This window comes from Gobio gobio (genome assembly GCF_949357685.1).
Source record: "Gobio gobio genome assembly, chromosome: 22".
Lineage (NCBI taxonomy): Eukaryota > Metazoa > Chordata > Actinopteri > Cypriniformes > Gobionidae > Gobio > Gobio gobio.
This window is the reverse complement of record NC_137118.1, coordinates 29,191,202-29,214,835: the sequence shown is the minus strand read 5'-3', so window position 1 is coordinate 29,214,835 and position 23,634 is coordinate 29,191,202. Positions and strand designations below refer to the sequence as shown.

Sequence of the window (23,634 nt, the reverse complement as noted above, 5' to 3'; positions counted from 1 at the left end):
GCTAATTTCATTTTTGGGTGAACTATCCCTTTTAATACTTTTTGCATACCTTTTCAGCATTTTAGTAGTACTGTGAAGTTAAAGAAATGTAATCCTTTAGAAAATCGATTTTTGAAATTTGTCAATCAATGCGAATCGGTAGAAGATAGAATCGGGATTCATCTGAATAGTTTTCCCCCCTGCCCCTACTAAAGACTGTTATTAGGCCTATATAATTTCAGTAATATTATTATTCTACTATTATTAATAATAACCGGGGTGGTGGTTCCTCTTTTTAAAAAGGGGGACCGGAGGGTGTGTTCCAACTATAGGGGGATCACACTTCTCAGCCTCCCCGGGAAAGTCTATGCCAGGGTACTGGAGAAGAGAATTCGGCCGATAGTTGAACCTCGGATTCAGGAGGAACAGTGTGGTTTTCGTTCTGGTCGTGGAACACTGGACCAGCTCTATACCCTCTACAGGGTGCTGGAGGGTTCATGGGAGTTTGCCCAACCAGTCCACATTTGTTTTGTGGATTTGGAGAAGGCATTCGACTGTGTCCCTCGCGGCGTCCTGTGGAGGGTGCTGGGGGAATATGGGGTCCGGGGTCCTTTGCTAAGGGCTGTCCGGTCCCTGTATGACCGAAGCAGGAGTTTGGTCCGCATTGCCGGCAGTAAGTCAGACTTGTTCCCGGTGCATGTTGGACTCCGGCAGGGCTGCCCTTTGTCGCCGGTTCTGTTCATAATTTTTATGGACAGAATTTCTAGGCGCAGCCAAGGGCCGGAGGGTGTCAGGTTTGGGGACCACACGGTTTCGTCTCTGCTCTTTGCGGATGACGTTGTCGTGTTGGCCCCTTCTAACCAGGACCTTCAGCATGCACTGGGACGGTTTGCAGCCGAGTGTGAAGCGGCTGGGATGGGGATCAGCACCTCCAAATCCGAGGCCATGGTCCTCAGTCGGAAAAGGGTGGCTTGCCCACTTCAGGTTGGTGGAGAGTTCCTGCCTCAAGTGGAGGAGTTCAAGTATCTAGGGGTCTTGTTCACGAGTGAGGGGAGGATGGAACGGGAGATTGACAGACGGATCGGTGCAGCTTCTGCAGTAATGCGGTCGATGTACCGGTCTGTCGTGGTGAAGAAAGAGCTAAGCCATAAGGCGAAGCTCTCGATTTACCGGTCAATCTACGTTCCTACTCTCACCTATGGTCATGAGCTTTGGGTCATGACCGAAAGGACAAGATCCCGGATACAGGCGGCCGAAATGAGCTTTCTCCGCAGGGTGGCTGGGCGCTCCCTTAGAGATAGGGTGAGAAGCTCAGTCACTCGGGAGGAACTCGGAGTAGAGCCGCTGCTCCTCCACATCGAGAGGGGACAGCTGAGGTGGCTCGGGCATCTGTTCCGGATGCCTCCTGAACGCCTTCCCGGGAAGGTGTTTCGGGCATGTCCAACCGGGAGGAGGCCCCGGGGAAGACCAAGGACACGCTGGAGGGACTATGTCTCCCGGCTGGCCTTGGAACGCCTCGGTGACCCCCGGAAGAGCTAGAGGAAGTGTCTAGGGAGAGGGAAGTCTGGGCATCTCTGCTTAGACTGCTGCCCCCGCGACCCGGCCCCGGATAAGCGGAAGAAGATGGATGGATGGATGGATATTATTAATAATAGTTTTTAGTTGTATTGTTAGTGAAATTGTTGGGACAGTAGCTCAGGGCAAGCTTGGATTGGGTTGCTTCACCAGAACAAGCTGGAAAAAAGCCGACCCAAAAGAATGCCACAGCGTACAGGGAGGTCCGCAAAGCAGAGGAGGAAATCCGACATGTCAAGGCTGTTGCCATGAAAAAGCAGGGCAGCTGGACAAGTGGGAGGGTGTATGAGAAAGGGCCCTGACATGTTCTTGATGTGTTCTGTCTACGATGGCCTGCCTACTTCATCAAACCTCCATATTTGGGGAATTGCAGAGAGACCCAGCTGCATGCTGTGTGGAAAGCCAGACAATCTTGAGCATGTCCTTTCAACATGCCAGTCAAGCTTGGCCGATCGGAAATTCCGGTGCGGTTACGATAATACCCTGTCTCGGTTGGTGGAGGGTGTTGAACAGGCAAGGAAGAAGGGTAAACAATATTACAAAGGGCACCACTTTATCCATTTTGCCAGGACATGAGAGAGCACTGCGCAGGACGGAGAAGCAGAGGGGTCCTGGCCTCAGTAAATGGCTGGGAGATGCGGGCAGACATGAAAAAGCAGCTCAAATTCCCAGACGAGATAGCACACACTAGCCTCAGACCAGATATTGTTCTTTGGTCCAGAGGTACCAAGCAGGTGGGGCTCATAGTGCTAACAGTACCCTGGGAAGAGAGGATGGAGGAGGCACAGGAGCATAAGCTCAGGGAGAAGAATGGTGCTTGAAAAGAGGAGAGAAGGAGAGGAGAGAGCGACGCCACTGGCTCACAGATGGTGCAGGGCAGAGTACCTGTATAGGTGGGCCAGTTGCGATGATCACATTCATTCCCAGCCAATTATCGTCTCAATATCTTAACCCTTAAATCGGCCCTTGGGGTCCAGCTGACCCCACTGGACTTTTCCTCCATTTTTAAAAAAGTGTTCCCTTCATCTCCATCAGGGCCATGAGACTCTGTGACTTTTCCTAAATAATCTATCTAAACATGCGCAACAAATCTGGGCTTGATTTGGTTGTTCTAAAGGTGTGTAAAAAAAATTACCGTTTAAGTCCCTCGGGGTCAGATTGACCCCACATTGAAAATGAATGGGAAAGTGTAAAAAAAAAATGTTTCGCTTTTTTTTGTCAAAAAAATTAACTAAATCCAGTATAAATCTGAAAATTTCTACATTTACAGTGGGGAAAATAAGTATTTGAACACCCTGCTATTTTGCAAGTTCTCCCACTTAGAAATCATGGAGGGGTCTGAAATTGTCATTGTAGGTGCATGTCCACTGTGAGACATATAATATTAAAAAACAAAATACAGAAATCACAATGTATGATTTTTTAACTATTTATTTGTATGATACAGCTGCAAATAAGTATTTGAACATCTGAGAAAATCAATGTAAATATTTGGTACAGTAGCCTTTGTTTGCAATTACAGAGGTCAAACGTTTCCTGTAGTTTTTCACCAGGTTTGCACACACTGCAGGAGGGATTTAGGCCCACAGTTTGAGCTCCCTCCAAAGATTCTCTATTGGGTTTAGGTCTGGAGACTGGCTAGGCCATGCCAGAACCTTGATATGCTTCTTACAGAGCCACTCCTTGGTTATGGAGATCTTGCATGGAGCCCCAGTCCAAGGGAGATTGACAGTCATGTTTAGCTTCTTCCATTTTCTAATGATTGCTCCAACAGTGGACCTTTTTTCACCAAGCTGCTTGGCAATTTCCCCGTAGCCCTTTCCAGCCTTGTGGAGGTGTACAATTTTGTCTCTAGTGTCTTTGGACAGCTCTTTGGTCTTGGCCATGTTAGTAGTTGGATTCTTACTGATTGTATGGGGTGGACAGGTGTCTATGCAGCTAACGACCTCAAACAGGTGCATCTAATTTAGGATAATAGAGTGGAGGTGGACATTTTAAAGGCAGACTAACAGGTCTTTGAGGGTCAGAATTCTAGCTGATAGACAGGTGTTCAAATAATTATTTGCAGCTGTATCATACAAATAAATAGTTTTAAAAAAATCATACATTGTGATTTCTGGATTTTTTTTATAGATTATGTCTCTCACAGTGGACCTACGATGACAATTTCAGACCCCTCCATGATTTCTAAGTGGGAGAACTTGCAAAATAGCAGGGTGTTCAAATACTTATTTTCCTCACTGTATATCAAGATCTGGTCCTAGAGCATAAACACAAAGTGGAACGAACTTTGTCTCATACACACACACACACACACAAACACATACATGTGTGTGACTGCAACAGAGAGCATTTTTATAGAAACTGGCAAATAAAATCAACAAAACTGGCATAAATCTGAAACAATTCCATACATAAATGAAGGACAAATACTAGAGCACCATGAGAAAGAGAGGGAAAAGGGCAAATAATAGAAAGATGAAAGGCAGCTTAACTTTTGCATAACTTCCCTATGGACCTCTAGTAGATAATGTGGTCACTGCACGCTCTCTCTTTAACTATAATTCCTAAAGTTTTTCCACAAACCTACAGATGGCAGTATTCTATCCCTAACACAGAGCAATATCCAAAAACTATTTATATTTAATTAAGATCATCATTCAAGTGATTTTTTCATAAAAAAAAGAATTTTTAATGAGCCAATTTATGACATAGTTAAGTATTTGTGCAGTAAATAGGTAAAAAACTACCAAATACCCACAAAAACACAGCATAAATGTATAGTTGAGAAGTAAATAAAAAAATGATATAGTTTTCCATGTAAAAATGTATATTTCCTTATGCAATTGCTCTGTAAAAGTTTGGGGTCTATCTGACCCCAAGGGACTCAAACGTAAACCCTACTTGAGGGACGATTAAGGGTTAAAGGCATCAGCTGTTGGTGATATCGCTGATACTAATCGCCACAACCTCTTCTCCTTCGCTTGTTTTTGGATCCAGAAATGTGTAACCGCCCCTACCATTTAACAGTAAATACAGGGATTGCTGGAAAAACGTTGTCGTTGCAGTAAAAACATTGAGTCACAAATTAAGAAAAAACTTGTCAAAGTTGAGGTACCGTTGCCACTCTAATACACAGAACATTGTGTGTAATTGTTGAAAAGGAAAGTTCAAACCAGTTCAGCTGAGGGCACCAAAAGACTGCCTGAAATACCATTACGTTCTTATGTGGAAGACTATCGTTTTTTAGTGAGGTGATGGGCAGAAGGAATGCCAGTACTTTAAGTGTAGTTTACACAGTTAATCTTGCTTTGGTGGATTTGTGTGTGCAGAAAATTCAAAGTATTGTCATATTTACACACTATATGTACGCTTGTCAGGATGAGCAGAACTCCAAATTAGCAACACAGAATTTAATTCTTTATTACAGTAATTTTCAGTGATGAAGAATGGCTTTGCTATCAAAGCTGAATGCATGTTTGGATCAATAGCTTTGCGAGCAGCGCTCCAACATATGGAGCTGTGCCGCAGGCGACCCGAATTTGAGTCACGGTTTCGAGGTCTTTTGCCTGTCCTGTTCCATGTGAGTGTATAATGTTGTATGATTTAATATGTGATATAAAGAATAAAACTCACCGAACCGCTCTTGTACCATCATGGCTACCTGTTTTCCCACATGAGTGCTGCCTGTGAAGGACAGTAGACCCACTCGCTCATCTTTGGCCATGGCCATGCTGTGTAAACACACACGACTAAATGCTTTTCTCTGTATAGTAAGAGTATGGTATCAGAATAACTGTCAAAATGTTCATAATGTATCTAGTGGTCATATGTTACTGAAGTGTTAAACTGATAAGAGTACAAATGTGCTTTAGTGCTTTATTTCAATTTCATGTATTTGTCACATACCCGATGTCAGCGCCACCGCACGTCATAGAACAAATCGCACCAGGAAGTTGATTGCGCTCCAACACCTCAGCTACAATCCTACACAACAACATGAAAAAAAAAAAAAAAAAAAAAAAAAAATCAGGGTCTAGATATATTAGAGAAAACACTACAAACTAGGGATGGGGTACTGAAACCTGGTATTAAACGGGCCCCATGGCTCAATATTATGCCTATTTAAAAGTGCCCCTATCATGCTCATTTACAGGTTCATAATTTTGATTAAGGGTTCTACTAGAATATTTTTACTTAATTTAAATGTTTACATAGATCATTAACTCATTTTTTTTATAATTTACATTGTTGCATCAACTGTTTTTTACCCTCTGTCTGAATGTTTTTTTTTTAAGTTTTGGTTTCTTTAAAAGAAAAGCCTTCTGGTCTTATTAGAAAAAAATAATCTAAACATTTTGGCCTTGTAATATTCATTCAAATTGCTTTAAAGGGTTAGTTCCCCCAAAAAGGAAAATTCTGCCATTAATTACTCACCCTCGTGTCGTTCTAAACCCAAAACAAATTTGTTCATCTTCGGAAGAATTTTTTTTATGAAATCAGAGAGGTTTGTGAACAGCGTAGGAGTCTGACAGATGAGGAGAAATTGTTGAATAAAGTCATTATTTTTGTTTTTTTGCACACGAAAAGTATTCTCGTCACTTCATAACATTTAGGTTGAACCACTGTAGCCACATGGACTATTTTAAGGTCTTTAATACCTTTCTGGGCCTTGAAAGTTGCAATGACGTTGCTGCCTATGGATGGTTCAGAAACCTCTTGGATTTAATCAAAAGTCTTACGGGTTTGGAACGACATGAGGGTGAGTATTAATGACAGCATTTTCATTTTTGGGTGAACTACTCTTCATGTGATATGCTGACGTATGGATAAAAACCATTTCACTCTGACATACATGCTGAAGGGGCAGGTCAGATACCTGTGTCTCTTCTTTTATACACCTATCCTTCTCAATGTTCATATATTCAGTCCTTAAAGAATAAAAGAACATCTAGTATGTACGTCTCTCTCTGGCGAAGGAGAGCAATGGCTGTATCTTTGTTTAGGTGTTGGGTGTTCTTTTGATAAATGTCAGGATCCGCTGACACTAACTAGAGTGCGATATACCCTAGTGCTTTTGTATGTGCGTTGCATGATCGGTGCAGGCCCAATATTGAAGATGGACGTTTTCTGCACACGACACCAGACCTGAAGGCGCCTTTCTAAGACCTCCGGGGTTATTGTGATCTAAATCTAGTCATGGGGCGACAACTAGTCTACCCAGTTTAGTGATATGCTCTGCTATCTATCCTTGTGTGGAAATTTACCGTGACTGCATTTTCTCTGCCAATCAGAATCATTCAACATGGCAGTTATGACGTGGCTAGACCTTGAAAAAAGTATAACTGTTCAGAAATAGGCGGGGAGACTGTTAGAGGGAGTGCGGCCTACAAACTCCTTGTGAGCTGGCTTCTGCTGATGAAACTGCAAACTATTCTTCAGTAATTTTTTTTCTTGAATTAATCTAACTCCTGACTCTTGGTCTTCATTTTTCCCTATTGGTCCTGGGTCCTAAGCCGATACCCCAACAATGCCAAATAAGAATTGGGGTGGGGGCAAATACATGTAAATGACGTACTTCGTAACAGCAACGCTTGTGAGGGGTGTCGTCGGAGCTCCTTTCCTGTGAAGAAAAGAATTATAAGTCACTAACTACACATTAAATGCCATTACTACAAATCCTGCATCCAGCTGACATCCAAAGAGAAAAACCAGGTCTTACCAAAGACAGACGTTGCCGCAGATGAGAGCGATGGCGTTGTTCCAGCCATATACAGCCACAGGAAAGTTAAAGGCAGTGATGATTCCTACCAAGCCAACAGGATTCCACTGCTCGATCAGTGCATGACCTGGCCCTTAAACCACAAGTAAAAACACTCAGTGTCTGAATTTATTTTTATACAACCACAGCCCTGTTTATATGCATGTATAATGGGAAATCAACTCACTTTCAGAGGGTAAAATGGGTCCACCAATCATACGGGACAGTCCTACAGCATAGTCACACACGTCCACATACTCCTGCACCTCACCAACACCCTCCACATAGATCTTGCCCATCTCCAGAGACACCTGCACACAACACACTCATGTCACAATGCTGCGCTATCACTCATTTATGTGGATTTTTACAGTCGTTTAAAAAGGGATAGTTTTTAGACACCATACCATGTGAAAATACATTACCAACCAAATACAAGACATTTTTCTGACCTCTGTTAGAATGATAATAACTGGGCTAATTATAAACAAGCAACAAATGCCCTGTAAAACATAAACACATTAATCAGTAATTAAAGGTCCCATGGCATGGATTTTTTTATTATTTTATGGTTCCTGAGGTGTATATATATTGTTAGTATGGTTTTTATTGTTAGTATGGTTTTTCATAATTTAGAAATAAAAGGCCTTTTTTTTATACTGATTTTAGCCCTCTGGCTTGAATGCTCTGTTTGAAGGGGCGTGTCTGCTGTGAGACTTCAGTGAAAACTCCCACTGTTGTGATTGGCTGACATGTTTGCATTTGAAATTAGTATTAGATTATGTGCGGAGGGGGTGTGGTTTAGCGATGTCTGCAAGCACTGCTAGAGAGAGAGACGGACTGCATGTGGACCAGAGAGCTGGATAAAGATTGCTGAGAAAGTTATATTGTAACGAGTTGTTGAGAGCGCAAGTTTATTTTGTTTGTATCTGAGAGTTCTGAATAAACACGAGTCCCAGTCATGCCACCCTGTCGTCTTCCTCCTTAAGGCCAATTTATACTTCTGTGTCGGACCTACGCGCAAGTTACGCGTTGGTTTTCATTTATACTTCTGCGTTTTTGACTGCGTCAATGTGCAATTCCACATGCTAGTTGGCAGTGTCCACGGGAATGTTGATGGTAACCCACAGTATCAAGGCAAACGCTGAAGAAGAAGCATGTTTACATTGTAATAGTATCAGCAGCCGTCATGGCGACAGATAGCGGCTTTCCTTGCAGCTTGAGTTGTTATATGTAATACAAATTTTACATCTCTAGTTGATTAGTAGAGTTACAAAAGAGGCGATCTGGCGCTGGAATGCATTTTTGAAATCATGCCGAGTGCTAGTGACGCTTTTTTCAGTATCGGCTCGTGCACAGACGAGCGCTTCAAACGATTGCTGTTGCGGAGACTATTCATTCCGTTGAAATCACAAAAAGAAATGCAACCTAATGTGTCCCTGTTCTTGATATACAATCACTGATTAACATTTGTGGTTTTAATGAGAAAATAAATAAACTATACACAGCGGATCTATGTTTTTATTCACTAACATAAACAATCTCTGTCTGCACTACAAAATATTGTGTTATATAGCAGATATAAGGATGAAACCATCATCCCATTTCTGGACACACACACTCCTATCGCAGATTTATTTATTTATTGACCTGAGGGAGGGGTTCTGGCAGACCAATCACTGCGTTTGCGGTCCGCGTAGTTGCACGTCAGGGTACGTCGTAGGGTACGCGCGCATCACACGCGCTACGGCGTACACTCAACGCAGAAGTATAAATTGGCCTTTATTCTACGAACTTTGTAACATGTGGAACCCTCTCGAAAACTTTTACTACGTTTTTTTACCATTACAGCTGTCGAGATAAACGAATTGTCAAAGTGTTGATTATAGCATTATTTTTAGATCTTTTCCCATCACATGAAAAGCTGCAGTGATGAGCATTGAGTACAGGCAGTCCGTTGATCGCGTGAATGCAGTGATCTTGCCATTGCAACACTATTTCTCTCACAAAATGCTTTCACCACAACTAACAGCAAAACACGACATCGACAGGAATACAGCAAGAGCTTTGTTGTGCAGCATAACAGCGTCATTCATTATAACGGCAGTTTGGACAAGTGTGCAGATACACTCACGACGTGTGATTGACAGATTCGAACATTATAAAGAGAGTGTTCTCTAATCAAAATTGAAATAACAGATTTGTTTCATGCTACTAACAGAAACTATGTGAAGTTGATCATTTTAGTCACTGGCTTGATTCACTACACTTAGGGCATCAAGACGGCCAGCGGCGGGACTGACAGTATTAAACGATTTAGAAAGAAAGTCTGCATGAACTTGAATGATTAGCTACTAGGGGTGTAACGATTCGTTTTAACAACGATTCGATTCGTATCACGATTTGAGGTTGTCGATACGATTCAAGGACGATATTGGTTCATTTAGAACGATACGATCCGAAACGATTCAGTGACTTGAAATCGATTCAGTAACTTTTTAGCCAAAAATTGTGTGACTGAAATAAATATCTGGATACTGGTCATTGCAGGTGAAGTTTCCTAGATTCCTGTTGTTTCTTGTAAGGGAATCAGGTATCAATTAATTATGGATATAAACAAACAAGTAAACAAAAATTAATGGCAAATGCATTCAAATTTTATTTGAATAAAGTGCAACCAACAGTTTAGGTTGAATTAACAGGAAGATAACCTTTTCTGCTCTCATTTTCAATATTCAATACATTTTCAATAAAAGCACAGTAAGTGCAACCAACATTTCAACAGTAGGTTAACCTGCTACTTCTGCTTTTGTTTTCCAACATACAAATATTACAATATTAATATAAAAAAATAAAGTGCAACTAACTTCTCTTCAGGTTTAATTAAAAGTAGGTTTACCTGCTACTTTTGCTGTTGTTTTTCAACATTAAAATAATACAAATACAATATTAATATCAAAAATAAAGTGCAACCAACATTTCTTCAGGTTGAATAAATTGGCTGAACCTGCTACTACAGGGCTCGACATTAAGCCGGTTCACACGCTTGTCCTTTGGACAAGTAAATCTGTCATTCACTTGTCCGAGTAAAACATTTGCTTGTCCAGATTTTTTTTGTAAATATAATCTATTCTGAAGCAATATTCTCACCAGTGTTTAATCAGCTTTGACATATTTAAATATGCATATTTGTACCTTTTTATAAAGGGCATTTTTTCAAATCTTATTAAATATAGGGTATGCTTCGGCTTTCCTTTTATATTCTTAAATTTGATCAATAAATTAAATTAGAATAAGACACTATAGGCTGTTACCAATCAAATTAAATCATTTACACTGAAAAATTACAACTGCATTAAATAATTTTATGAGATTATTTTATATATTTTTGAATATACATATAAGAAATGTTGGGAAAATGAAACTAAACCACCAGTAGGTGGCAGCATGTGACCGTCTTAATGAGCGATTCATTGAGTCGATTCAGTGAAACGGCTGAATCATTCAAGAATTTGGCGGTCGTTTACGAATAGGCCATTGAATCTTTGATTCAACCGATTCATTAAAACGCTGAATCATTCACTAACACACTGTTGCTGTGAGATGCGTTACGGTTCTGCTGTGATATTTGTTTGGAACTATTTTCGCTGCTGAAATAGAACAAAAACAGTCCATATTGCTTCTAAAATGTAAGTGACTTAATGTTAAATTGTTTATGGAACTGGCGTATGAAATCAGTGTCATTTTCAGTCGTGATGGTATTCAGGAAAACAACACTCTTGTTAGTGTAATGTTGCTTACTTGTATCATATGTTATAAATATAAAAACTGCACAATTTTAACTGTGTATGTTAACTGAGTTTCTTTGTATGAGCGGCGCTCATTTGTTTTCGTCCTCGTCTCCTCGAGATGCTGCGCGTGCCTCAACACTTCAGAACACTTCTCTGTGCGTTCACTATGTCACCAGCAGTACTAAAACTCGCTCTGCTGGCACACTGCTGCCAGTAATGCACAGTTAACATTTAGCAAGGGTTGATAGTACAGGTAGCTCTTTTTCCTGGTGGCTTGATAATTTCTCGCTCGTTGGCTTCTCCTCTGCCATCCGCCATGCTATGTTTTGTTTTCTTAGCGCTGCTGCTGGTGCGTGGCGATGATGTCACAGATGGACAGACGGAATCGAGTAACGTTTAACGCCTTTATCATTAAAAGTGCTTAGAAAAAACATCCATATAAAGTCTGACGTGCTTAAATCCAATGCGTTATTTCCTATTATCGATACAATCGATTGATTACCTTTTAAAACGATGTTAGATCGATACATGTCGTCCGGAAGGCCAACTTGCCGAGCACAGATCGATGTAGTTAGATCATAGGAATATAAATCGATACATCGATGTAGTAGATGAATCGTTACACCCCTATTAGCTACACATCAGAAATCACTGATCACAGATCAGGCATTAATGAACACTGTTACTCACTGTTTGTGGCGGTGCTGTCAAACCCATATGGTAAAAGTCTGCTTGTAAAGCCTGTACTGACATCGCAACTGATAAACGGAATCCATTTTCTCCAAATTCTCTGGGCGGGCAAAGCAGAGGAAGGGGAGGTAACCGTTCCCCGTATGACGGCATATAGGGAAGATTCCAGATCGGCTCGTCTGAGCTCTCATTTTCTCAAAGGCAGAGCAGAATACCCAGAACTCGGTTTACACCTATCAAAATTTTTAACCACTTGGGGACCAAATACAGGCTAGGGGAACTCATATTAATGTTAAAAACCCTCATAAAATGAACATTTCATGCCATGGGACCTTTGAGCCTCGTTTTTCAAGAGTAGCCTAGGCTACTGTAATTTTTTCCATTCGATGGTGCGCTTGATGAATGAATTCCACAAAATTATTTGTATCTCACGAAGAGAAATCAGAGCTGGCCCAAGGCATGCACTAAGCGGCTACATGAGCTCGTGGCGCCATCAGCGGGACACTATTAAGCTTGTTAGTCAGGGATCAAAGTGTTTTCTATGAGAATATCAAGTAAATTGTAATGTATTCCTGTGATCAAAGCTGAATTTTCAGCATCATTACTCCAGTGTCACATTCTAATATGATTATTTGCTGCTCAAGACACATTTCTGATTATTATCAGTGATGAAAACAGTTGTGTAAAAGATTTTTTAGGATTCTTTGAAAGCTTTCCATTTCAGATAAATGCTGTTCTTTTGATCCTTCTATTCATAAAAGAATCTTGGGGAAAAATATTATAAATGTGAGCATATTCAGCATAAGAAACATTTAAAAAATCATACATATCCCAGTCTAAACTGTAGTACTGTAAGACTTTGAATATTAAAGTGCAAATTAACACCTGACAACTCTTGTGGGTTTTCTACGGTTACAATTAAAAAACATACAAGGGTAAAAATATGACAGTCAGACATGATGTACGCAACACAGCTACAACAAATAAAATTGTTAATTCTTGATAATTTGCACACCCATTATCAATAGTCAATGGTATTGGTGGCACAGAGGGGCCCCCAAATAAAATTCTGCTTAGGGCCCCATACAGGCTTGGGCCGGCCTTGAGAGAAATGCACAGACTGCAAATAAATTACCAACCAAACAAAAGCACGTTCTATCCATTGTGATGTGAGTCGCACATCCAGTTTTGTGCTCAGCCATTACCATGAGATTGGCGCCCATGCCATCAACTGTCTGGTTACCAACATTCTTTAAAATATCTTCTTTTGTATTCAACAGAAGAAAGAAACTCATACAGGTTTGGAACAACATGAGGGTGAGTAAATGACAATTTTCATTAATGGGTGAACTATCCCTTTAAATGCAATCTTACCAAGCTGCCGAGAGCTTTGATCTGCCTTCTTAAAGCCTCTCCAATCTGTCGAACGATTTCGCCTCTCTTTGGAGCAGGAACCTGAATGACATGTGTGGACAAGGGTTCAGTGGTTCATATATACCATATATCTGTGGACTTCGTTCATCAAGAATTAAGCATCTGTATATATAAACCAAGCACTGAGCTGAGTTGATCGTAGAGACCATTGGTGCCAATCTATTATCTACTTAGGCTTGGGATGCTTTTGAGACACGCAGCCCAGTGCGCTTTGTGAACCAATTCAACAGATTCAATGGAAAGAATCAGCTCGTTCACAAATTGGACATTGCTCTTACATCTCAGAAAGGGTGGCGATTTCTTCAGCTCAAAATAACGAGGAACAATAAGTTATGATATGTAGTAAAGCAAAAAGAACAACAACATTATTTCGTACAACGTTAGTTTTAGAATGCTTTAGTAAGTTTCACAAAATAAAAATAAAGTACTCTGATAAAGTACTAAAATATTTACTTAAAATACAGTAACAAAGTAAAAATATTTTGTTACTGTCCACTACCGCTGAAAACAAAAAACTAGGGTATAAACAGCTCTGTATATAGTGGTTAGTTACACCACTAGCCTGACGTCGTCATACTCAATTCTAGTCAGAATATGAGTCTGATACTGCTCCATTGGGCTGTGATTATGGGGCGTTTCAACCGAACCAGGAAAGAAAATGGCTCTGCACTCAACTGGATAGACCTACGGAGTGCAACGGAGTAACGCATAGTTTTCAACAGAACTCAACTGCACGCACGCTGGAAGAAGTAGAAGAAGATGTGTAAACGATCTTTGCCGGTGTTGTAAAAAAGAATTTAAGAAAACTAGTTAATTTTAAAACTTTTTGCTCTATTTTCAACTTCCTGCTTTAAATTCGTCTTTGTGTCAACGTCATAGGCTGTGATGTTTTCTCGTACTATAGTACGGCGATGACTCATTTGTGTCTCAATTATTCATGAGACTGCGTGTCTTTGTCCTATGAGAAGACACATTGCTTAATTCATGACAGCACACGCTCAATTATTCATGACAGCATGCGTTAAAGCAGCACTGGGTAACTTTTCAACCTTCAAAATATATTTTCAAGACTCTTGTGATGATACATCGACTTACAATAGGTTGAATGACACGTCTGCCATAGCCTGACGGGGTCTGTATCGTTTTTAATCGTACTTTTAACCTTCGGGTTTTGGGTAGTAACCCGAGAAAAAAAAGAACTACAAAATTCGACTGCTTTACGGCATATAAGTCACTTTCACCACCACCCCCACTTCCTTAAATTCGGACGTGCAACTAAACAACTATTGTTTGTTTGCCGGATGTTATAGTCATGGCCGAAGCAGCACAGAAAAATAAGAAAGCAAAGGTTTTGTCGGAGGAAAGCAAAAAGAGGAAACGAGAAAGTGATTGGATTAAAGGTAAGATGAAGATCAACATTGGGCCAGCGTTTGCTCGTTGGCGTGAGCTGAAGGAGGAGGGGCTACATTCTTGCAAGTAAATACATAAGACGTACAAAATCATATTTTAGGATACCTAACATGTCTGTGATATTTGTTTATTTGTCTTGCCTCAAGCTATAATGCAAATCGATTTTTCAAATATGCAGATTCATCTATGGTAGCTTGATATTATAATATTGACGATATATGGTTATTACTAGGGGTGTAACGATTCATCTACTACATCGATGTATCGATTTATTTTCCTATGATCTAACTACATCGATCTGTGCTCGGCAAGTTGGCCTTCCGGACGACATATATCGATCTAACATCGTTTTAAAAGGTAATCAATCGATTGTATCGATCATAGGAAATAACGCATTGGATTTAAGCACGTCAGACTTTATATGATAAAGGCGTTAAACGTTACTCGATTCAGTCTGCCTATCTGTGACATCATCGCAACGCACCAGCAGCAGCGCTAAGAAAACAAAACATAGCATGGCGGATGGCAGAGGAGAAGCCAACGAGCGAGAAATTATCAAGCCACCAGGAGAAAGAGCTACCTGTACTTTCAACCCTTGCTAAATGTAACCTGTGCATTCCTGGCACCAGTGTGCCAGCAGAGCGAGTTTTAGTACTGCTGGGGACATAGTGAACGCACAGAAGTGTTCTGCGGTCAGATCATGTTGATATTTTTTTTAAAGAAATCTGTAGAGTCATTGAAGAGTAGTTGGTTACATTTTATCTTTTGTTAAATATTGTTTGTTTATTAAACTGAGAGTAGTAGCAGGTTCAGCCAGTTTATTCAACTTGAAGAAATGTTGGTTGCACTTTATTTTTGATATTAATATTGTATTTGTATTATTTTAATGTTGAAAAAAAACAGTAAAAGTAGCTGGTAAACCTACTATTAATTAAACCTGAAGAGACAACAGAAAACAAAAGCAGAAGTAGCAGGTTAACCTACTGTTGAAATGTTGGTTGCACTTACTGTGCTTTTATTGAAAATGTATTGAATATTGAAAATGAGTGCAGAAAAGGTTAACTTCCTGTTAATTCAACCTAAACTGTTGGTTGCACTTTATTCAAATAAAATTTGAATGCATTTGCCATTAATTGTTGTTTACTTGTTTGTATATATCCATAATTAATTGATATACCGGATTCCCTTACAAGAAACAACAGGAATCTAGGAAACTTCACCTGCACTGACCAATATCCAGATATTTATTTCAGTCACACAATTTTTGGCTAAAAAGTTACTGAATCAATTTCAAGTCACTGAATCGTTTCGGATCGTATCGTTCTAAATGAACCAATATCCTTGAATCGTATCGACAACCTCAAATCGTGATACGAATCGAATCGTTGTTAAAACTAATCGTTACACCCCTAGTTATTACCTACCACTCAAACATTGAATTGAAGTATCATATAGATTCCGTAAAACGGTAACCAATAGACTAGGCTACTATAATGACGCTGGCTTGTAAACGTGAGCATCGCGATCATTTGGCTTTTGAAAAAAATAAAACCCATGAAATGATATTCATATGACATGCTGAAACATATGCCAATGTACCTGGGATAAAGACATTTCACACGTGCAGTGTTCAGGGCTATCATGGTTGTCATGTCAACAAATGCACGTGCGCAGCATCCCCTGACAGAGTTTACGACAGTAGTAGAGGACAATACTGTTATCCAACTGTAGGGGGACCCCGAGAGCAAAACCTACCTAGTGCTGCTTTAATAGGCTTTTTCTTCTGACTGGCGATTCAAACAGTGAGAGATGCATTAATGCATCAAAAACAAGTTTTTTTTTCCGTTTTGTATGAGTTTCTGCGTTGCCTACGTTCTCTGTAATCAGAAGCCTTTGATGTGCTGTCAGTCTCCCCTCGTCCCCCTCCACTCCGTTTTTCAAAACTGTGGTGAGAACTGACTGCTGCTGAAACAGGGGGTTTCATGACCCTTTAAATAGCTTTGCTCTATTTCTGACTTAAAAACGGCATACATTGGAAAAGTAAAAAAAAAAAATTTCAAAAATGTTATTATTTTATATAGAAATAAGTGGTGAATATTTTAGATGTGAATATTATTTAGAACCATGAAATCCCCACAAAATACAAAGAAATTAAAACTAAAATATTGATTTAATCAAAAGAAAAACAAGGTGTTCGGTGTCACTTGTGACCACGAGGAGTACGAGAGTGACCCTAAAATGATAAGCACCAGACGGTTAAAGGCTTTGCTTTACCTTTCTCCCCAACAGAAGTTAAATGTTTACAGATACTGTTTTGGGAAAGTTACAAATTGAATAAGGAAATCATGTAATGAAATTAGTGGCATTCGTCAATTGTGTCAGTTGTCCACATTATGATGTTTACCCTATCACCAGGTAGCTGATATTACCCAGCCTTACACAATACTTGATAATACAAAAGCTTACATCTGCCCACACTTTCCATGCGTCTTGTGCTTTCTGTACAGTTTCCTCATATTCTGCTACGGTTGCCTGTTTAAAGACAAAATTCAATCAGGGAAGGAATCATACCTTTTAATATGCTCATTCATTAATTGCATTGTTTAATAATAATTTTTTTTTTTTTTTACTGCTTCCGTTACCTGACGCACTCTGGCAATGGGCTCATTGTTGGCTGGACAGTATGAAGTGACCACCTGTATAAAATACATAATTAATTAAACAGCATCCTGTAGAAAGAACAGAAAAGAACAGAAAAGAACTTACAATAAAGTGCGACAACTCTGAATAAAAAGCTATTTTATGTTTTATTAGCCTCCAATAGCAGTCTTGAGATTTTTTTTTATAAAGTTGAACTTTTTAACTTTACATGGCTTTCTAAACATGTGGCTCTTGTGCGAGACGTGAGTGCAAAAAATGTGTTCTGTCTGCGTTCCGTCTGCATGGCTAGGTTGCGGGCGTAACCAAGATGTTTTCCCACATTGAGCTTTTCTATTTTTACAATGTTTTGAATGTACAACGCAGCAGTGCCACATCTAGCGAGTTCAAATAGACAAGCTAACAAAAACATTAAAACACAACGATGGCTCTCAAATAATCATCGCCGCATCTTGTGCACAGGCTGCATGATGCACACCTAAGAGTCGAATAGAATTTGCGAACTCGGCTGGATAAACCAAACCACTACTCGTAGGGCTGGCCGATAAACTATAAAGATAATTATCGTGATATAATTTTCCTCTATAAAACAATAACAAGACTTTGATAAAAGTTTGATATTATTTGTATGTGCTAAAACCGTAACGAAGCGCCACACAGACCATTTATCCTCTCGGCTCAAAGTTCAAATGGCAGCACAAGCTTAATAGAGCAAATGCGCTTAGTCACTGATCAGTCTCAGAACACAAACGTCTCATGATTTAAACTAGTTTAAATCCAGATGAAACATTGCTGACAAACAGGAGAAACATTATGTGCAACGATACAGTCAGAAGGCTTTTCAATCTACAACTCACACACATTTACAATGGATTTACTGTAACACTAACTGCATCATGCTAATGAGGCAGAAATGTATATTCATATATATATATCATTTTATTATATTAAATGTAGATGTATTAAAGGAGTAGCCTAATGGAATATAATTACAGTATTTGTGATTAAGGTAGGTATAGCGTTTGTGCATTTATACTAAATGTATTTAGGCTTGTTTTTTATACAAATACCATAGAAACCATATAGTTACATTTTACCATTGTATTATGGTGCTATGATATGCATGGTTTTAGCTGTGGTTATCATGATCTAAATGTATGCTACTATGGAAGAACAATGGTTAATTTTAATAAAACTCAAACAGTCAGAACATGTAAATTTTACCATATAAAATGAGGTTACAATTTTTACAATTTTATTCTTTTTGTTTTTTAAATGAACAAATTTACTAACTCAAGCTACTGTCAAGCTACTGTCAAATGTATATTTCAATATGTAATATTAATATTGCAGCCTGCACTGCAAACAGTCCTAAAGATACGAGTCAAAGTCAGGTGACACAAACTTGTTTCATGACTTGAAACAATATCACCTGTAAGAACATGCAGAAACTAAGAAATACATTTTTCTATTAAAGGTCGCATGGCATTAAAATGTAATTTTATGAGGTTTTTTAACATTAATATAAAGTTCCCCAAGCCTGTATATGGTCCCCAAGTGGCTAGAAATTTTGATGGGTTTAAACCGAGTTCTGGCTGTCTTTCTCTGCCTTTGAGAAAATGACAGCCCAGAGGAGCTAATCTTGAATCTTCCTGTTATGACGTCATACCAGGAAAGGTTACATCCCCTTCCTCTGCTTTGCCTGTCCAGAGCACTCAGAGAAAATGGATTCAGTTTATGTCAGCACAGGCTTTACAAACAGATTTTACGATATGGAATGGATTCGACTGCACCGCCACAAACAGTGAGTAACAGTGTAGCTAATCCTTCAAGTTCACTTAGGCTGCGTTCACACTGCAGGCTGAAACGACCCAATTCAGATTTTTTTGCCCTTATGCGACCTGTATCTGATCTTTTCATGACAGTCTGAACGACACAGATCCGATCTTTTCTAATGCGACCCAGGCCACTTGGGTATGTGGTCCAAATCCGATACATATCCGATCTTTTGAAATGCGTCTTCAGTCTGAACTGCCAGGTCACATGTATCCGACCCGCACGTCGTTGATACGCGACAAACGTCATCATTGTACGTTGAAGTAGGCGGGAATGAGAAGATAAACAACTAGGGCGGACGATGCGGAGACCAGTCAGTGGAAGGGAAGCGAGATTTCGGAGTTAATTAATATTTGGGGGGACAGCTCTATTCAGGCCAAACTCGAGGGCTCTTATCGGAACCGGGTTTTGAAAACATTTCCAGCGAAATAAGTGACGTCGTTGACCGTTGAGTACTCTTCTGCGCATGCGGGTCACTTCTGGGTCATTTCACGTTCACACAGGAGATCACAAAAGGTCGCATTTAATTGGAAATGTGAACGGCCTTGCAAAAAAAATCGAATTTTTTCAAAAAATCGGAATTGAGCATTAAGCCCTGCAGTGTGAACGCAGCCTTAGACTTTCTTTCTAGATCGTTTAATGATCGCCATCTTGACATACTAATGCATTAGCATCAGCATAATGCATCAGTGAATCAAGCCAGTGACTAAAACGATCGTTTCTGTTAGTAGCATGAAACAAATCCGTTTTTTAAGTGATTAAACTACAGAGAGCGATCAAAGAACACTCTTTATAATGTCTGGAGCTGTCAATCACACGTCGCGAGTGTATCTGCACACTTGCCCAAACTGCCGTTATAATGAATGACACTGTTATGCTGCACAAAGCTCTTACTGTATTCATGTCGATGTCGTGTTTGCTGTTAGTTGTGATGAAAGCATTTTGTGAGAGAAAACGCATTGCAATGAGGAGATCACTGCATTCACACGGTCAACAGACGGTCTGTCTACTCAATGCTCATCACTGCAGCCTTTCATGTGATGGGAATAGATCATAAAATAATGCTATAATCCACACTTTGACGATTCGTTCATATCGACGGCTGTAATGGTACATTACATGTGTTACAAAGTTCGTAGAATAAGGTGGAAGACAGAGTCGACGTGACTGGGACTGTTTATTCAGAACTGTCAGATACAAATAAGCTTGCACTAACAGCACAGCGCTCTCAACAACTCAGTACAATAAAACTTCCTCCATCTCTCCGTGGTTCACGAGTGCCCAGTCTCTCTCTAAACCACGCCCCCTCCACAACATAATCACACTCATTTCAAATGCAAAGATGTCAGCCAATCACAACAGTGGGCGTTTTCACTGAAGTCTCACAGCAGACACGCCCCTTGAAACAGAGCATTCAAGCCAGAGGGGTAATAACAGCATAGAAAAAATACCTTTTATTTCTAAATGTAAAAATCATACTAACAATATAAGTACACCTCAGGAAACATTATAAAATAATAGAAAAATGCCATGCCATGGGACCTTTAATTAAAATAATTGTGTAAGTAGTAAAACAAAAACGCAAACGGGCAAAAAAAATGCATTAAGTTTAGAAACATTTTGAGTCCTCCCTCTCTTGCCTTACAGTGGATTGGTCCACTGTCCACCATTCACCGACACACACACACACACACACACACACACACACCTCACTGACACACACACAACTGCGGTGGGCTGGGAGAGAGGAGAGCACTAATTTCATTAGTTGTGGAACTCCAGTAAGGGCAGTCAAGTCTATTTTAATCACTTTAAACATCGGATGAAATGATTGCTTTTCTCTTTTATTATTACAGGCGATGCGGAGTTATTAATAAATCAAAGACAAAACATGATACCAATGTATTTTTCCATAAGTCCGATGTTTAGTGATTATAGTTTGGTAACGTTAGCTTGTTGTAAGTCACCCACTACAACTAACAAGGTGATAAGCCTATGCGTGAACTGATATTAGGCTAGATTTAGCGCTGTTGGGCTCAATGCTAAATGGAATAACTTTGAAGTAGTAAGATAATTGAATAATTATATTACCGTGTGGTGAACCTATAAGCAGTGCACGCCGCTGTTTTATGTCGGATTGCAAATAGCCCAAATATCTCCAAACCACTGAAGTTGAGTGACCTTTCTTGTCAACGATATCCGTGTCCTCCGAGCTGGTCGTAAGCGCTGTATTTTCTTCACTATCACTCATTATTCTCGCTCTACGCCACTCCAATCCAATCCTCCAAGCCTGTCGGCTACTGTGACTGTCAACAACACAAAAATTATTTCTCGATAATTATCGTTATCGTTTTAACGCCCAGCCCTAATAAAGAACATGGTAATATAAGAATATCCTGTAAGTTTCAGAGTTGAAAACTTCCTTGTTAGTCAAAGAGAAGCTTTTATTGACAGAGAAGCACATTTCACAGAGAAGCACATTCCCAGATCAAGCATTTGCGGATCCATCGCAAATGCTTGATCTGGGAATGTGCTTCTCTGTGGCTTCAGAGTGTGGTGAAACCGCCTTAACAGAAGAAGAAAAACGCCTGATTCGGATTTGTGCATGACATGACGTCTCCACCGATTTGTGCATGACATGTTATAGATAAATAACATAGGCCTAAGTGGAGCTAAACCGGATCAAACTTCCAAGCAGTAAACATACTGCATGAGCTTCATTCGAATTCCAATATTATGAATGCATGGATGAACTTTATTTTTAATGAATATCCAGCTCGCGTGGGTAAGACATTGCACGTTTGTTCCTTCATTTCACCACGGATGCGTTTGTAAACAAGAGACTGGATTTGCAGACAGGATGAGATTACATGAATGAATGAAGCAACACACTTATGCGAGTAAAAAATGTTTTTTTAAAATGTTATAGTATTGCATTGTTATTGATCGTTTGATATATATTGATTATGTGTACATACCTAACTGAACATAACTTAGCATGCTGTCACAGGCTGGAGAATCCTTTATTTGAGGTGTTGTTGGTTCATTGTGCTGCGATTTGTGATCAGACTCGGACATGTATGGGCCAGGGCTCGCAAAGCCCAACGTTCCGGGGCTATGCGTTTTCCAGACGGGCTAACAAAGCATATCACCGGCCTGCCGACAGGCTAGCTTAAATAGTGAAATAACACGCATCAAGAAAAGAATGTTCACTCTCTTAAATTGATATTTGAAGGAAAAATACAATCGTGAATTGTTGATCATGCTGATATGTCTGACACTGCAGTGAAGCTTGTGTGTGCGCGTGTTAGTGATGCACGGTTCACGGTTATATAAACTGATCGGGCGGGCCAAGTAATAAAAAATAACATTCCAATTAATTGCGGGTGGATGAGAGATAAATCATTGTGTTTGTTTGATAAAGACATTTTGCAAGCCCTGTGGGCGAATCATTCCGGTTGCCGTTTTCACACACGCTTTCAAAACAATTCCTCACGTGTACTCACGGGGGAGCCGAAGCTCATAATATGCAAAGCTTATCCAATCATAGCAGTGGGCGTTTACTTCCAAGTCTTCAGTGCGGCACACCCATAAAAACCGAGCGTTCCATGAGAGAGGCTCAAAACCAGGGTAGAAAATAGCCTATTACTTATTCATTATGATGTTTTTGAATGTAAACACAACGCGAACATCATAAGTTGACCTCAGACAACAGTATTAAATTTTTTAGTAAGTCTTTAAAAGTCATGACCCCTTTAAACGAGTCCTTTGGACTTCAAATCTATTGTCGTGAAGTTCACACGTCACAACTTACTACATAATGCCCGCCTACGACATCTTGCTGTAGCTCGTTTCTGTGGATAACATTGTCAAGATGCTGTGCTCTCCGCTGTGAAAAGTAAATTCGATTTATTTTCACTTCTAAAGGATGAGGCTGTGAATAATCAGTGGTTAAAATTCATATTTACCACGATACCACAGCAGTATAATCCCAAACTTTTGCTGTGTTCCCTTCATGTTACTGACGTTTGCTTCTCCAATCTCAGCAAATTCAACACAGTATTCGTAAAATGGTTGCCCTTGAAAGATGGGTCAGTACTCAGTTTGTTTGGACCAGCTTGCTCATCCAAATCACAACCTGTAAGTATGATTAATTGTTGATGTATACATTTCCTACCGCGTGTTCAAAATATGTAGTTGTGTTTAATATTGTGTATGTCTCCAGGCTAACTCGCGTTATTACTGTCTTACTGAACTAGGGGTTAAACGACTTCGGATTTTTTCAAGTCGACATTTATGTGATGAAAGTTGAGTCGACGTCGACTAGTCGCTGATGACGTCATTAATAAACAAATAACCCTGAACCTTGAGCTGAGACGCGAACACAAGTTTTGTGCACAGGACAGCTATGACATGACACAGCGCTCCCCATAAGGTTATTGCTCCTACTACAACAGCTTTTGTATCAGTTCTTTTGTCTTTGGGTCGTTATATTTCTCA

The 23,634-nt window shown here is 39.9% G+C and overlaps 1 protein-coding gene across 2 annotated transcripts in view; it reads right to left on the bottom strand.

Annotated features, from left to right (window-relative positions):
- aldh7a1 (aldehyde dehydrogenase 7 family, member A1) overlaps positions 1 to 23,634 on the bottom strand; it is a 113,825-nt gene that overhangs the window by 54,873 nt on the left and 35,318 nt on the right. Inside the window, exons 2-9 of one of the 2 annotated variants that reach the window (XM_079805379.1) lie at positions 17,283 to 17,369; positions 17,107 to 17,172; positions 13,171 to 13,251; positions 7,503 to 7,626; positions 7,277 to 7,409; positions 7,133 to 7,177; positions 5,464 to 5,541; positions 5,191 to 5,288 (exon numbers count right to left, since the gene is read on the bottom strand). In XM_079805379.1, the coding sequence (XP_079661505.1) occupies positions 5,191 to 5,288; positions 5,464 to 5,541; positions 7,133 to 7,177; positions 7,277 to 7,409; positions 7,503 to 7,626; positions 13,171 to 13,251; positions 17,107 to 17,172; positions 17,283 to 17,351 (694 nt within the window). In that variant the 5' untranslated portion in view covers positions 17,352 to 17,369. The remainder of the gene's footprint in view (positions 1 to 5,190; positions 5,289 to 5,463; positions 5,542 to 7,132; positions 7,178 to 7,276; positions 7,410 to 7,502; positions 7,627 to 13,170; positions 13,252 to 17,106; positions 17,173 to 17,282; positions 17,370 to 23,634) is intronic. The other variant, XM_079805378.1, reaches the window with a different exon arrangement.